The following is a 16,053-nucleotide window of genomic DNA, read 5'->3' as shown; positions in this document are numbered from 1 at the left end:
TAACCCTCACCTCTCCTCCCTGGTCATCTATTTTGATACAGCTGCAATTTTGGAGCATTCCTTCGATTGATTGATCGACCCTTCCTTTGATCAAGCTTTCCTTCAAAGGATCAATTGACCCTTCCTTTGATCGATCAACCCTTTCACTGATCCTTCCTTTGATCGATCAATTCTTCCTTCCATCCTTTGATTGAACTTAGGATTGATTGATCAAAGGAAGGAAGGAGAGAAGGAAGGGTCTCCTCCCTGTCCTCCATGCTGCCTAAAGGCTGGGTTCACACTGAAGAGGTTTTGATCCTTCCTTCACTCGATCGACCCTTCCACCAATCCTTCCTTCCATTGATCGATCATTTCTTCCTTCCTTCGATCGAACTAAGGATCGATTGATCAAAGGAAGGAGAGAAGGAATGGTCTCCTCCCTATCATCCTTGCTGCCTAAAGGCTAGGTTCACACTGAAGAGGTTTAGATCCTTCTTTCAGTCGATCGATCCTTCCTTCCTTTGATTGATCAATTCTTCCTTCCTTCAATCAAACTAAGGATTGATTGATCAAAGGAAGGAAGGAGAGAAGGAAGGGTCTCCTCCTTGCCATCCTTGCTGTCTAAAGGCTAGGTTTTGATCCTTCCTTCGACCGTTCGACCCTTCCTTCCTCTGATCAATCAACCCTTAGTTCAATCAATCAAAGGAAGGAAGGAATGATAAAGAAAAAGAAGAAAGGATCAATTAGTCAATCAATCAATCAATCAATCAATCAATCGAAGAAAGGGTCAATCAATCAAAGAAAGGGTCAATCAATCAAAGAAAGGGTCAATCAATCAAAGAAAGGGTCAATCAATCAAAGAAAGGGTCAATCAATCAAAGAAAGGGTCAATCAATCAATCAATCAAAGGAAGGAAGGAATGATAAAGAAAATGAAGAAAGGATCAATTAGTCAATCAATCAATCAATCGAAGAAAGGGTCAATCAATCAATCAATCAAAGAAAGGGTCAATCAATCAAAGAAAGGGTCAATCAATCAATCAATCAATCAATCAAAGAAAGGGTCAATCAATCAAAGAAAGGGTCAATCAATCAATCAATTGAAGGAAGGCTCTAAAATCACAGCTATATCAATGCAGGATGACCAGGGAGGAGAGGTGAGGGTTAGAAAAAAAACAAAAAAATTCCAGGAAAGTAGCACAAGAATGCTTCCTATGTGAGCTGATGTGACCTCTGTGACATAACATAGAAGTCTATGGGGCTGAAATGGAACTGAAGTCCACCAGAAGCCGCCGTGAAGTCGCACTGAGTTGATCAGAAGGGTGCCATTTATCATGCGTTTTGATGAGATTTCAATTCGTTTCAATGGAGGGAAACGGTTATTTTTTTTTTCACCGGACTAAATATGCACCAAAAACGCAGCAAGCAGGATTTTTTTTTTTTTTTTAACAGGAACAAAAGCGTAACGGACCAGTGTGAAGGGCTACGTAGGATTTCAAAGGATTCAGTTTTCTTTTGCTTCTTTTTTACTGAAGAACTGAAAAAAACGAATCAGCGTGAAAGTAGCCTGATGGTGACAACGTTGCCGTACTATACATTACAGTGGGTGAGCGTTGTCACCCGAGGCCAGGAAGTGTGCTGCTGGCAGGATCACCAGGTGACGCCTCTAAAAGACTGCTAAGCTGCATATAATATATTACATTTTAAGTCACCGGTCACACCACTGCGATTTAAAATTGTGCGATTTCTGAAGACTTTATTGTGACTTGTGAAGATTTTCAACGATTTCTTGCGATTTGCTTTGCGATTTCCATTCTATTCTAAGCCTGTGAAATGCGCAATAAACTGCAGAAAAAGAATGCAAGGACGACTTTAGAAATCGCGCTGCAGCAAATCGCACGTGTTATGACACCGACATTCACATTTATCAAGCCCCGGTCAAACCCAGTGCGACTTGGCTGCGATCTGCATGCCATAGGACTTGCAAGTCACAGCCTATTGTCCGCAATTACGGCGGTCATATCAGTGCGGTTGCGACTTGGTCAGAGCCACACCCATTCCTAAAGTAGTACATGCGCTACTTTTGGTGCGATTTGCACAATCTGTGTCGGATGACTTGCAAATCGCACCTGAAATCGGCATCTCACCCGACTTGTAAGTCGCATGATTTCTAAGTCAGGTTTGATGTGACCGGGGTGTAAATGCGATTTCAGGTGCGGTTTCAATCCTCACATTCCGGTCACACCGGTGCGATTTGCAAATTGAAACCGCACCTGAAATCGCATCTAATGAATTTCAGCATCTTAATGTGCGATTTCTAAAGTATTTCTTGCCCTGCGATTTGCAACGCACATGGCAAGTTGTAGCCTATTGTCCGCAGTTAATCGTCATATCGGTGTGATTCGGACTTGGTCGGTGCCGCACCGATTTCTAAAGTCGTTCATGTGCTACTTCCAGTGCGACTTGCATAGACATTTGTGTCTTTCAAACCACAGATGTGTTGCAAGTCGCACCTCAAGTTGAAATAACATCCGACTTTGAAATGACCGGAGTGTAAATGCGATTTCAGGTGCGGTTTCAATCTTCACATTCCGGTCACTCCGGTGCGATTTGCAAATTGAAACCGCACCTGAAATCGCATCTAATGAATATGAATGTCAGCACGTGCGATTTCTAAAGTATTTCTTGCCCTGCGATTTGCAACGCACATGGCAAGTTGTAGCCTATTGTCCGCAGTTAATCGTCATATCGGTGTGATTCGGACTTGGTTGGAGCCACACCGATTTCTAAAGTCGTTCATGCGCTACTTCCAGTGCGACTTGCATAGACATCTGTGTCTTGCAAGTCGCACCTCAAGTTGAAATGAAATCCACCTTTGAAATGACCGGGGTGTAAATGCGATTTCAGGTGCGCTTCCAATCCTCACATTCCGGTCACACCGGTGCGATTTGCAAATTGAAACCGCACCTGAAATCGCATCTAATGAATATGAATGTCAGCATCTTAACATGTGCAATTTCTAAAGTATTTCTTGCCATGCGATTTGCAACTTGCATAGCAAGTCGCAGCAGTTAAAGCGTCATATCGGTGCGATTCGGACTTGGTCGGAGCCGCATCGATTTCTAAAGTCGTTCATGCGCTACGTCCTGTGCGACTTGCATAGACATCTGTGTCTTTCAAACCACAGATGTCTTGCAAGTCGCACCTCAAGTTGAAATGACATCCGACTTTGAAATGACCGGGGTGTAAATGCGATTTCAGATGCGGTTTCAATCCTCACATTCCGGTCACACCGATGCGATTTGCAAATTGAAACTGGACCTGAAATCGCATCTAATGAATGTCAGCATCTTAATGTGCGATTTCTAAAGTATTTCTCTCCGTGCGAGTCGCACGGCAAGTCGCAGCCTATTGTCCGTAGTTAAAGCGTCATATCAGTCCGATTCCGACTTGGTCGGAGTCACACCGATTTCTAAAGTGGTTCATGCGCTACTTCCGGTGCGACTTGCATAGACATCTGTGTCTTTCAAACCACAGATGTCTTGCAAGTTGCAACACAAGTCAAAATGACATCCGACTTTGAAATGACCGGGGTGTAAATGCGATTTCAGGTGCGGTTTCAATCCTCACATTCCGGTCACTCCGGTGCGATTTGCAAATTGAAACCGCTTCTGAAATCGCATCTAATGAATATGAATGTCAGCATCTTAACGTCCGATTTCTAAAGTATTTCTTGCCGTGCGATTTACAACTCGCATAGCAAGTCGCAGCAGATAAAGCGTCATATTAGTGCGATTTGGACTTGCAGTGCGACTTGCATTGACATCTGTGTCTTGCAAACCACAGATGTCTTGCAAGTCGCACCTCAAGTCAAAATGACATCCGACTTTGGAATGACCGGGGTGTAAATGCGATTTCAGGTGCGGTTTCAATCTTCACATTCCGGTCACTCCGGTGCGATTTGCAAATTGAAACTGCACCTGAAATTGCATCTAATGAATATGAACGTCAGCATCTTAACATGTGTGATTTCTAAAGTATTTCTTGCCGTGCGATTTGCAACTCGCATGGGAAGTCGCAGCCTATTGTCCCTAGTTAAAGCGTCATATCAGTGCAATTCCGACTTGGTCGGAGTCACACCAATTTCTAAAGTCGTTCATGCGCTACTTCCGGTGCGACTTGCACAGACATCTGTGTCTTGCAAACCACAGATGTCTTCCAAGTCGCACCTCAAGTCAAAATGACATCCGACTTTGAAATGACCGGGGTGTAAATGCGATTTCAGGTGCAATTTCAATCCTGCACCTGAAATCGCATCTAATGAATATGAACATCAGCATCTTAACATGCGATTTCTAAAGTATTTCTTGCCGTGCGATTTGCAACTCGCATAGCAAGTCGCAGCAGTTAAAGCGTCATATTGGTGCGATTCGGATTTGCATGCACTACTTCTGGTGCGACTTGCATAGACATCTGTGTCTTTCAAACCACAGATGTCTTCCAAGTCGCACCTCAAGTCAAAATTACATCCGACTTTGAAATCGTGCGACTTCACCGGAATGCATTTTGAAGGACGCATTTCGTGTCATTAATCATGATTTCCTATGGATCACATTCACACCTAAGCGTTTTTTTTTGCGTGTGCGTTTTTTTGGAAAGGGTCAGAGACTTCTTTTCTGGCAACAGTTTGCATTTTTAATCCAATAGACTTCAATGGGACCGCCTATAAACCGCAAGTGCTGCGTTTTTGACGCGTTCTGCATTTTGAATCTATCCAGCAACGAGTTGGCCCCCCCCAAAAAAAAAAAAAACGCAAAACGCATCAAAAAAGCGTCAAAACCGCACTGCAGCAACGGATCAAACGCAAGCCGCAGAGGTGTGAGCTTAGCCTCCATCTATACAGATCGCCGCAGATGCAGTTTGGCTTGTAAAGCCAGTTGACTCTCGGCCATCCGTCATCGTTTTGTCGAATTAAATTCTGCGTGTTCCTACAGGCGCCTGTCGCAGCGCGCAGCGTCCCTCCTCCCTGACGGCTCCTCCTGACCCCGCGCTGTCATTATATATATTAAGAAATGTCTTCCCAGCTTTAATACAAGTGACAGGGAGCCGGTGACAACACACAGGCAAGCAGAAAGCTGGAGAGGTCCTGATTACGGCGCCAATCGCTGAGGGTCCTCTGGGCAGAAAACGAGTGCTGCGGGGGGCCACAGAGGAGGGAGATGAGATTGGTGAGGAGGGAGGACTGCTGGGGGCAGAATGGGTGATACAGCAGATGTAACCCTTGACTAGATGCCAGCTAAACTGCTGCATGTTAGAAGCAATTGCTTTTTTATTTGCCGAATGCAAAAAATAGTTTTCACCTACTTTTCATCCTTTGTTGCATCTTGGTGCTGCTGCTCTCCTGCGGCCACTTTGCAGCCACTTCCCACTTCAAGGTGTTGAGATGGTCAATTGTAGTCTCTGTCGGAAGCCCGTGAGACAGGGTGACAACACAAGAACACAACTGACAGACCAGGAGAGAGCGTTGTCACCTTATAAAAGGAAGTTCCTGAACAAGGACCTTCCATGGCAGGATCACCGAGGTGTTGAGATGGTCACTTGTAGTCTCTGTTGGAAGCTCGTGAGACAGGGTGACAACACAAGAACACAACTGAGAGACAAGGACAGAGCGTTGTCACCTTATAAAAGGAAGTGCCTGAACAAGAACCTTCCATGGCAGGATCACCGGGGTGTTGAAATGGCCACTTGCGGACTCTGTTGGAAGCCCGTGAGACACGGTGACTACACAAGAACACAACTGAGAAACAAGGATAGAGCTTTGTCACCTTATAAAAGGAAGTTCCTGAACAAGGACCTTCCATGGCAGGATCACCGAGGTGTTGAGATGGTCACTTGTAGTGTCTGTTGGAAGTCCATGAGACAGGGTGACAACACAAGAACACAACTGACAGACCAGGAGAGAGCGTTGTCACCTTATAAAAGGAAGTTCCTGAACAAGGACCTTCCATGGCAGGATCACCGAGGTGTTGAGATGGTCACTTGTAGTCTCTGTTGGAAGCTCGTGAGACAGGTTGACAACACAAGAACACAACTGAGAGACAAGGACAGAGCGTTGTCACCTTATAAAAGGAAGTGCCTGAACAAGAACCTTCCATGGCAGGATCACTGGGGTGTTGAAATGGCCACTTGCGGACTCTGTTGGAAGCCCGTGAGACACGGTGACTACACAAGAACACAACTGAGAAACAAGGATAGAGCTTTGTCACCTTATAAAAGGAAGTTCCTGAACAAGGACCTTCCATGGCAGGATCACCGGGGTGTTGAAATAGTCACTTGTAGTGTCTGTTGGAAGCCCATGAGACAGGGTGACAACACAAGAACACAGCTGAGAGACAAGGACAGAGCATTGTCACCTTATAAAAGGAAGTGCCTGAGCAAGGACCTTCCATGGCAGGATCACCAGGGTGTTGAAATGGCCACTTGCGGACTCTATCAGAAGCCCAGTTGACAGGTGGCCACGCAGGAGCAGAGTTAGGAGACAGAGGGTGGTCACATTATAACAGGAAGTGCCTGAACAAGGACCTTCCATGGCAGGATCACTGGGGTGTTGAAATGGCCACTTGTAGTCTCTGTTGGAAGCCCGTGACACAGGGTGACAACACAAGAACACAGCTGAGAGACAAGGACAGAGCATTGTCACCTTATAACAGGAAGTGCCTGAGCAAGGACCTCCCATGGCAGGATCACCGTGGTGCTGAAACGGACACTTTTAGTCTCCATCGGAAGTCCAACTGACAGGTGACCACACAGGAGCACAAACAGGAGACAGAGACATTGTGTTGTCACCCTATAATAAGAAGTTCCTGAACAAGGACCTTCCATGGCAGGTTTACCAGGATGTTGAAATGGTCACTTGCGGTCCCTGTCAGAAGCCCATGAGACAGGGTGACAACACAAGAACACAACTGGGAGACAAAAGGACAAAGCATTGTCACCTTATAAAAGAAAGCGCCTAAAGAAGGACCTTCCATAGCAGGACCATCAAGGTGCTGAAACGGCCACTTTTAGTCTCCATTAGAAGCCCACATGACAGAGTTCCTGTCCCCTCCATGGACACAGGTGTATACAATCAAGCCCCTAGGCATACAGACTGCTTCTACAAACATTGGTGAAAGAATGGGTCGCTCTCAGGAGCTCAGTGACTCCAAGCGTGGTCCCGTGATAGGTGGTCACCTGTGCAATAAGTCCATCCGTGACATTTCCTGGCTACTAAATATTCCACGCTCAACTGTTAGTGGGATTATAACAAAGTGGAAGTAACTGGGAACAACAGCCACTCAGCCACCAAGTGGTAGGCCACGTCACATGACAGAGCGGGGTCAGCGCATGGTGAAGCGCACAGTGTGCAGAAGTCAACAACTGTCTGCAGAGTCAATAGCTAAAGACCTCCAAACTTGGTGTGGCCTTCAGATGAGCCCAACAACAGTGTGTAGAGAGCTTCATGGAATGGGTTTCCATGGCCGAGCAGCTGCATCCAAGCCTTACTTTACTAAGTGAAATGCAAAGCGTCGGATGCCGTGGTGTAAAGCACGCGGCCACTGGACTCTAGAGCAGAGGAGACGCGTTCTCTGGAGTGACCAATCACGCTTCTCTGTCTGGCAATCCGATAGACGTGTCTGGGTTTGGTGGTTGCCAGGAGAACGGTACTTGCCTGACTGCATTGTGCCAAGTGTAAAGTTTGGTGGAGGAGGGATTATGGTGTGGGGCTGCTTTTCAGGGGTTTGGCTTGGCCCCCTAGTTCCAGGGAAGGGAATTATTAAGGCATCAGCATACCAAAACATATTGGACAATTTCATGCTCCCAGCTTTGTGGGAACAGTTTGGGGATGGCCTCTACAAAATAGAACAGAAAACAATAGAATAAAAAAAGAATAGAAAATAAAATATAATAAGAATAGAATAAAACAGAAAATAAAATACATAATAGAATAGAAAAGAAATTCAAGGAATATAATAGAAAAGAATAGAATAAAATAGAACATAATAGAATGAAACAGAAAAGAATATAAAATAAAGGAAGATAAAAGAATAAAATAAAATAAAATAGAACAGAAAACAATAGAATAGACTAAAACAGAATAGAAGAGACAAAATAGGAGGCGAACAGAATAGAATAAAAAAGAATAGAAGAAACAAAGGAGGCAAACAGAATAGAATAAAGCAGAAAAGAGTAAATTAGAATAAAATAAAACAGAAAATAAAATAATAGAATGGACTAGAATAGAAAAAAATAGACTACATTAGAATAGAATGAAACAGAAGCGAATAGAAAAGAATAGAATAGAAAAGAAAAAAAAAGGCAGAAAACAGAATAGAATAAAGCAGAAAAGAGTAAAATAGAATAAAATAAAACAGAAAATAAAAGAATAGACTAGAATAGAAAATAATAGACTACATTAGAATAGAATAAAACAGAACGGAATGGAAAAAAATCGAAAAGAAAAAGAAAATAGAGGAGGCAAACAGAATAGAATAAAGCAGAAAAGAGTAAAACAGAATAACATAAAACATAAAATAAAAGAATAGAATAGACTAGAACAGAAAATAATAAACTACATTAGAATATAATAAAACAGAAGGGAATTGAAAAAACTAGAATAGAAAAGTAAATAGAGGAGGCAAACAGAATAGAATAAAGCAGAAAAGAGTAAAATAGAATAAAAAAACCCTGAAAAATAAAAGAATAGAATAGACTAGAATAGTAAATAAACTACATTAGAATAGAATAAAACAGAACAGAATGGAAAAGAAAATATAGGAAGCTAACAGAATAAAGCAGAAAAGAGTAAAATAGAATAAAACAGAAAATAAAATAATAGAATAGACTAGAACAGAAAATAATAAACTACATTAGAATAATAATAAAACAGAAGGGAATGGAAAAAACTAGAATAGAAAATAAAATAGAGGGAGGCAAACAGAATAGAATAAAGCAGAAAGGAGTAAAATAGAATAACATAAAACAGAAAATAAAATAAAAGAATAGAAAAGACTAGAACAGAAAATAATAAACTACATTAGAATAGAATAAAACAGAACAGAATGGAAAAGAACAGAATAGAAAAGAAAATAGAGGACGCAAACAGAATAGAATAAAGCAGAAAAGAGTAAAATAGAATAACATAAAACATAAAATAAAAGAATAGAATAGAAAAAAATAAACATTGGAATAGAATAAAACTGAAGGGAATGGAAAAAACTAGAAAAGAAAATAGAGGCCGCAAACAGAATAGAATAAAGCAGAAAAGAGTGAAATAAAATAAAAAAAAAACAGAAAATAAAATAAAAGGATAGAATAGACTAGAATAGAAAATAAACTACATTAGAATATAATAAAACAGAACAGAATGGAAAAGAACAGAATAGAAAAGAAAATAAAGGAAGCAAACAGAATAGAATAAAGTAGAAAAGAGTAAAAATAGAATAACATAAAACAGAAAATAAAATAAAATAATAGAATAGACTAGAATAAAAAATAAACTACATTAGAATAGAATAAAACAGAACAGAAGAGAAAAGAAAAGAAAATAAAGGAAGCGAACAGAATAGAATAAAGCAGAAAAGAGTAGACAACTATAGAATAGAATAAAACAGAAAAGAATAGAAAATAAAGGATTATAAAATAATAGAATAAAACAGAATAGAAAATAAAAGAATAAAACAGAGTAGAATAGAAAGGAACAGAATAGAAAAAATAGAATAGTATAGAATATAACGAATATAGCCATCTTCCGAAATTCAGATGTCAAATTTGAACATCACGAATATATGAAACAAATCCGAATATACGAAACGAATTCAGAAAACAAATCATTCTAACATAATGAATACGACAAAGCTAAACGATTAACTTGAAGAACAAATCCGAAAGGAAACAAATGTTTCCATTTTGTCCATCTCTAGTCCTCCGGTTCTCCTGGTTCCTCTGTAAGCCATGGGCCACCACGGGGCCACCATAGGGAGAATACGGATGAAGAAAGACCAGGCCATCTCAGCTAATCCGGATTAACCCGGATGTGCCTAAAGTGTTTGCCAAACCCAAACGTTAGTCTTTGTTTTAGGTAGGCGTGGCTTAAACCCCCCACCCGATCAGGTTCATTTTTTGCTGTCTATGTCCTCATGGATAGACTTCCCTCCATCTCCTGGCCTACAGCTGCAACCAGAAACGAGAAATCTCTTCGAAGCGAAGGGCGTTCCCATTTCAGAGAACTGTCATAGGAAGAAGTGCCCCCATTGGATGAGATTCCTATTCTCTTGCTCTAGTGACAACGCAGAACTTACGGCCTTCCCCTCGTTTTCTGTCTCGGTGACAATGGACACCCAAACAACCAGAAAGGCAAATCTCACACTCCTCCTCCATCAGGGTTTAAGGATTTTGATTGGGCTTAAATCGAGAAGATACCGAATAGACCCGCGCTGTGATTTACTGACTGGAAAGTTTCAGGAGGACAGGTCACACCAGAGTTACTGAAAGCTTTCTTTGCTCAATGGACTGAAGACAAAGAAGTCATCCGGGTCTAAAATTTTGTTGGCCGGCTATGTACCATTATGGAAATGTCCCTTCACTTTCGGTCCAAGAGACACAAGAAGAAGTTAAAAGGAACCTCTCAAAGCGAGGGGACTTCCCTTCTCCCTCTTAGCTGTCTACGAAATGGATTTCTCCATTGGAAGGTTTCCCCTCAATCTCGGTTGAGTTCATAACCAATCTTTATCGTTTGTTTATGTACGAGGTTTTCCCTCACCTCTAGTTTTGGTGAAAACTCTAAAATGTTGGGATTTCCCACATTTTCTCTTTGAGAACGGTCACAAGGACAAACAGAGCGTGGGAGAACCTCCTCAACGGGGACACAAGGGTTTTTGGTCATTTTACCCCGCTTTTTGGGGAGCTATCCAGCTACGAAACATTTGTAGGGAAAACATTTCTCTGCCTTTCACATGCACACCTGACCAACCATAACCATTGTTGGCCAAACGTATGTGGAACCCCCTTCCCATCTGTTATTTTCAGTGAAGGGTACCGTGAACACATACATGTAGATAGATATTTTAGACAATTGTATGTAACAGCTTGATGAGGGCCCTTTTCTGTTCCAGCTTGACTGTGCCCCTGTGCAAAGCCAACTCCATAAAGAGTTTGATGTGGAGAAACTGAAGTGGCCTTCACAGAGCCCTGATCTCAACACTACTGAACACATTTGGCATGAACTGGAGCTCCAATTGTGGAGTGCCAATTCATCCCAGGTCTTCTGATCCAACATCAGTAGATGAACTCTACTGAACACCTCTTCAATGAACAGGAATGACCATTGTGAGCAAGGTCTTCGCACCCAACACCTCTAACATCAGGCCATCTCATTAATGGCCATGGTTTTGAAACTGGAAGCCCGACAAGCTCATATAGGTGTGATGGTTGGTCACTTGCAAATTTTTGGACAAATACTGAGTAGGGTACTACACTCTACTTCGAAAACCCTTGGCAACATAAGCTGACCACAGAAAGACTTTATTATAATTTACTAATCTCTATCGGCTCTTATCTTTTTGTCTTTCAAGCTGGTCACTCAGAGAGGCCACCTGATGTTCTCTGTACCATCCAACTAATTTGCGTAAGGCACAAATAAGCTGATCCACACATATGTGGAACCCGCATCAAATTGTGTTTCCTGTATTTCCAGTTAATTGTACCGTTGATACTACACCATACAAAGTCTTTTTACACAACTGTACATTTCCAACTTTGTGGTAACAGCTTGATGAACAACCTTTTCAGTTCCAGCTTGACTGTGCCTTTGTGCAAGGCCAGCTTCATACAGAGTTTATGAGTTTCAAATGGCTTTCACCGAGTCCTAACCTCAACCCTACTGAACACCTTTGGGATGAAATGGAATGCCAATGCTGAGCCAGGTCTTCTCATTCCACATCAGTACCTGACTTCTAAAAGCGTTTGATGAGTTTGGTGTGGAGGAACTCGAGTGGCCTTCACAAAGCCCTGACCTCAACCCTACTTAACACGTTTGCAATTATTCAGAATGCCAATTGTGAGCCAGGTCTTCTCATCCAACATCTCTATCAGCCAAGTCATTAATGGCCATGGTTTTGCAACTTGAAATCCAACAAGCTAATATAGGTTTGATGGTCGGCTTTTGGGCAAATATTGAGCAGGGTGCTTAACTGCACTTCGGAAAAATCCTTGGCAACATAAGCTATCCAAAGAAAGACTTTGTTAAAAATTACTAATATGTATCTGTTCTTACCCTAAGTTTTTCAAACCGGTCACTCAAAGGAGGCCACCTGATGTTCTCTGTGCCTACCAACTAATTTGCGCAAGGCACAAATAATCTGATCATCCACACGTATGTGGAACCCTCTTCAGATTGTGTTTCTGGTATTTTCAGTGAAGGGTACTATTAATACTACACCATACAAAGACATTTTAGACAATTGATCGTTTTCAACTTTATGGTAACAGTTGGGTGAAGACCCTTTTCTGCTCCAGCATGATTGTTCCTCTGTGCGAAGCCAACTCCATAAAGAGTTTATGAATTTGGCGTGGAGGAATTTCAATAGCCTTCAAAGCATCGCGACCTCCACCCAACTGAACACCTTTGGGAGGAGTTAAGAGCTCTGCTGGTCTTCTCATCCAACATCAATATCTGATCTCAAACCTACTGAACACCTTTGGGATGAGTTAGAGCTCTGGTGGTCTTCTCATCCAACATCAATATCTGATTTCAACCCTACTGCACACCTTTGGGATGAGTTTGAGCTCTGGTGGTCTTCTCATCCAACATCAATATCTGATCTCAACCCTACTGAACACCTTTTGGAGGAGTTAGAGCTCTGGTGGTCTTCTCATCCAACATCAATATCTGATCTCAACCCTACTGCACACCTTTGGGATGAGTTACAGCTCTGGTGGTCTTCTCATCCAACATCAATATCTGATCTCAACCCTACTGAACACCTTTGGGAGGAGTTAGAGCTCTGGTGGTCTTCTCATCCAACATCAATATCTGATCTCAACCCTACTGAACACCTTTGGGATGAGTTAGAGCTCTGGTGGTCTTCTCATCCAACATCAATATCTGATTTCAACCCTACTGAACATCTTTGGGATGAGTTAGAGCTCTGGGGGTCTTCTCATCCAACATCAATATCGGATCTCAACCCTACTGAACACCTTTGGGAGGAGTTAGAGCTCTGGTGGTCTTCTCATCCAACATCAATATCTGATCTCAACCCTACTGAACACCTTTGGGATGAGTTAGAGCTCTGGTGGTCTTCTCATCCAACATCAATATCTGATCTCAACCCTACTGAACACCTTTGGGATGAGTTAGAGCTCTGGTGGTCTTCTCATCCAACATCAATATCTGATCTCAACCCTACTGAACACCTTTGGGAGGAGTTAGAGCTCTGGTGGTCTTCTCATCCAACATCAATATCTGATCTCAACCCTACTGAACACCTTTGGGATGAGTTAGAGCTCTGGTGGTCTTCTCATCCAACATCAATATCTGATTTCAACCCTACTGCACACCTTTGGGATGAGTTTGAGCTCTGGTGGTCTTCTCATCCAACATCAATATCGGATCTCAACCCTACTGAACACCTTTGGGATGAGTTAGAGCTCTGGTGGTCTTCTCATCCAACATCAATATCTGATCTCAACCCTACTGAACACCTTTGGGATGAGTTAGAGCTCTGGTGGTCTTCTCATCCAACATCAATATCTGATCTCAACCCTACTGAACACCTTTGGGATGAGTTAGAGCTCTGGTGGTCTTCTCATCCAACATCAATATCTGACCTCAACCCTACTGAACACCTTTGGGATGACCTGTAATACCAATCGTGAACCAGATCTTCTCATCCAACATCTCTAACATCAGGTCATCTCATTACTGGCCATGGTTTTGCAACAGGAACTCCAATAAGTTCATACAGGTGTGATGGTTGGTCATCAATGTTTGGACAAATATTGAGCAGGGTGCTACATTGTACATTTGAAACCCTTGGCAAGACAAGCTTAATAAAGAAAGACTGTTATAATTGCGAATATGCATCAGCTCTTACCTTTAGTTTTTCAAACCGGTCACTCAGAGAGGCCACCTGATGTTCTCTGTGCCTGCCAACCAATTTGCATAAGGCACAAATAAGCTGATCATCCACCGCACAGTACATGTTAACCTTCTCGTTTTCATGTTCCAAACAAACAAGTCCTCGGAAATGAGCATCCGGTACGGGTTCCACCAGACGGTGACTTGTAAAAGGTTTCTTGTTAGGGTGGGTTGCACGTAGGCAACGGTCACAGTAAGACACCTCGCAAGTTATACACGTCTTCACGGCGTCTCTCGGTGGTTCCACCTCACAGAACTGGCATGGAATCCTTTCAGCAGCCATGATGGGCACACTTTTGTAGATCTTGTCTCTGTGGTCTTCACTGGGAGAATTTGGTACACTTAGAGATGCCTTCTGAAAACGGTCGATGATGTTCTGTAGGGTGACGTTACGTTTCAACCCTTCCAAGCCACGGTGGTTGAGTGATATGACATATCTGCAAGTCGGACACTGGAAGGCTGTGACGGGTTCTACCAAGTCACTCGAAGAATTTCCAGAAACCAGGATGCGATGGGCACAGCCGAAGCACAAGCTATGGGCACAGGGAAGTAGAAGGGGGTCCTCAAATAACTCCAGGCAAATTGGACAGGTTAATTCTGACTCCAATGTTTCCATGTTTAGCTAAACCATTCAGATTTAGGAGAGCTTGGTTTCTTCTGTTCACCTAGAACAAACACATACGTGTTAGACACAATCGGCTCCATTCACACTGGCATGAGGAACATTATTTTCAAAAAACTAAAGTTGTACTCAAGCCTTCCCTTTAGCTTTGCAAGCTTGTACCGGCTCCTCTCCTAGAACTGCACACTGTGAGCTTCTAACAATGTGCATTAGAACCTGCAGAAAGTCAGGTAGATCCCACCTCATTTCCTGGCTGGAGGACATCCAGTGCTCCCCTCTCCCAGGCTGACTGTCCCTGGCCCACCCCTTTCCTTCATTGGATTTCAGTTAGTTCAATCATAGAGGTTCAGCGTCACATGTGGGCGTTACCTAGATGGATGCATAGGTAGCCTGTCTAGGAACATGACTCTTGCAGACTGACATCTGTCTATCAAGCCTTTCTGAGATCTGCATAACTCCACCCAAGAGCCAGCCCACTGCTTGCATCAGGACCAGGGGCGGACTGACCATTCGAGCACTAGGGCACTGCCCGAGGGCCCGGATTCAGTAGGGGGCCCCATGAAATGCCCCTGGTACCTTTCATTGGCTTTTATGGGTATGGGCAAGGACACAGGGGCCCCTTGATCCCCTTTTGCCCGGGGGCCCCATGAGTTGTCAGTCCGCCCCTGATCAGAGGAGTACTGAGGCAGGGTTTTGATGCTTTCAGGAAGCTAGGTAAAGCCCCTCCCACCAACCACAATCTGCTCGCATTGCATAGAGAATCACATGGACTTAAAAAAAAAAAAAATTCCAAAAGTGTGTAGAAACCTAAATACATAAATAATTTTGCTAACCGTGATACTGGTGAACAGACACGATTTCAGGGCAAACATTACATATTCTAATCAAAGGGTATGTCCACTAAGAATGTATATTATTTATTCCTTTCTAATCTGCACCCCAAACAGAAAACGTTTTCTCGCATGTAACACGTGTGGTTAAGAAACACGCAAAACGTGAAGCTCAAAAAGGTGCATGAGCTACTCTGCTGCGCTTAAAAATTTGTTTTTTTTTTTGGGGGGGGGTTTGTTTTGTTGTTTTTTTTTTTTCCCTGGGGAGAGGTTAAGCCCATAGATTTAGGATGGGGGGCTACCATGGAGGTCTTTGGGGACATCCCAATCCTGGTAGCCGACACGGCACTGTACAATGTAAATATGTATCATATATTATTCGGAGGAATGACTGTATATTTTAAACCGGTATACGGCGTGTATATAAATATTTTAAAAAATGGA

The 16,053-nt window shown here is 42.7% G+C and overlaps 1 protein-coding gene across 1 annotated transcript in view; it reads right to left on the bottom strand.

The window, feature by feature from the left end:
• LOC149445216 (E3 ubiquitin-protein ligase MID2-like) overlaps window positions 1-16,053 on the bottom strand; it is a gene marked incomplete at its 3' end in the record, with an annotated part of 226,564 nt that overhangs the window by 168,652 nt on the left and 41,859 nt on the right. Inside the window, exon 2 of the mRNA XM_089654077.1 lies at window positions 14,114-14,822. Within this exon, the coding sequence (XP_089510203.1) occupies window positions 14,114-14,773 (660 nt within the window). The remainder of the gene's footprint in view (window positions 1-14,113; window positions 14,823-16,053) is intronic.

The sequence above is a fragment of the Staurois parvus genome, unplaced genomic scaffold (assembly GCF_062004578.1).
Source record: "Staurois parvus isolate SC_StPar_1 unplaced genomic scaffold, SC_StPar_1.0 ptg000739l, whole genome shotgun sequence".
NCBI lineage: Eukaryota > Metazoa > Chordata > Amphibia > Anura > Ranidae > Staurois > Staurois parvus.
The sequence above is the reverse complement of the archived record's forward strand: the minus strand, read 5'-3'. Positions and strand labels throughout refer to the sequence as shown.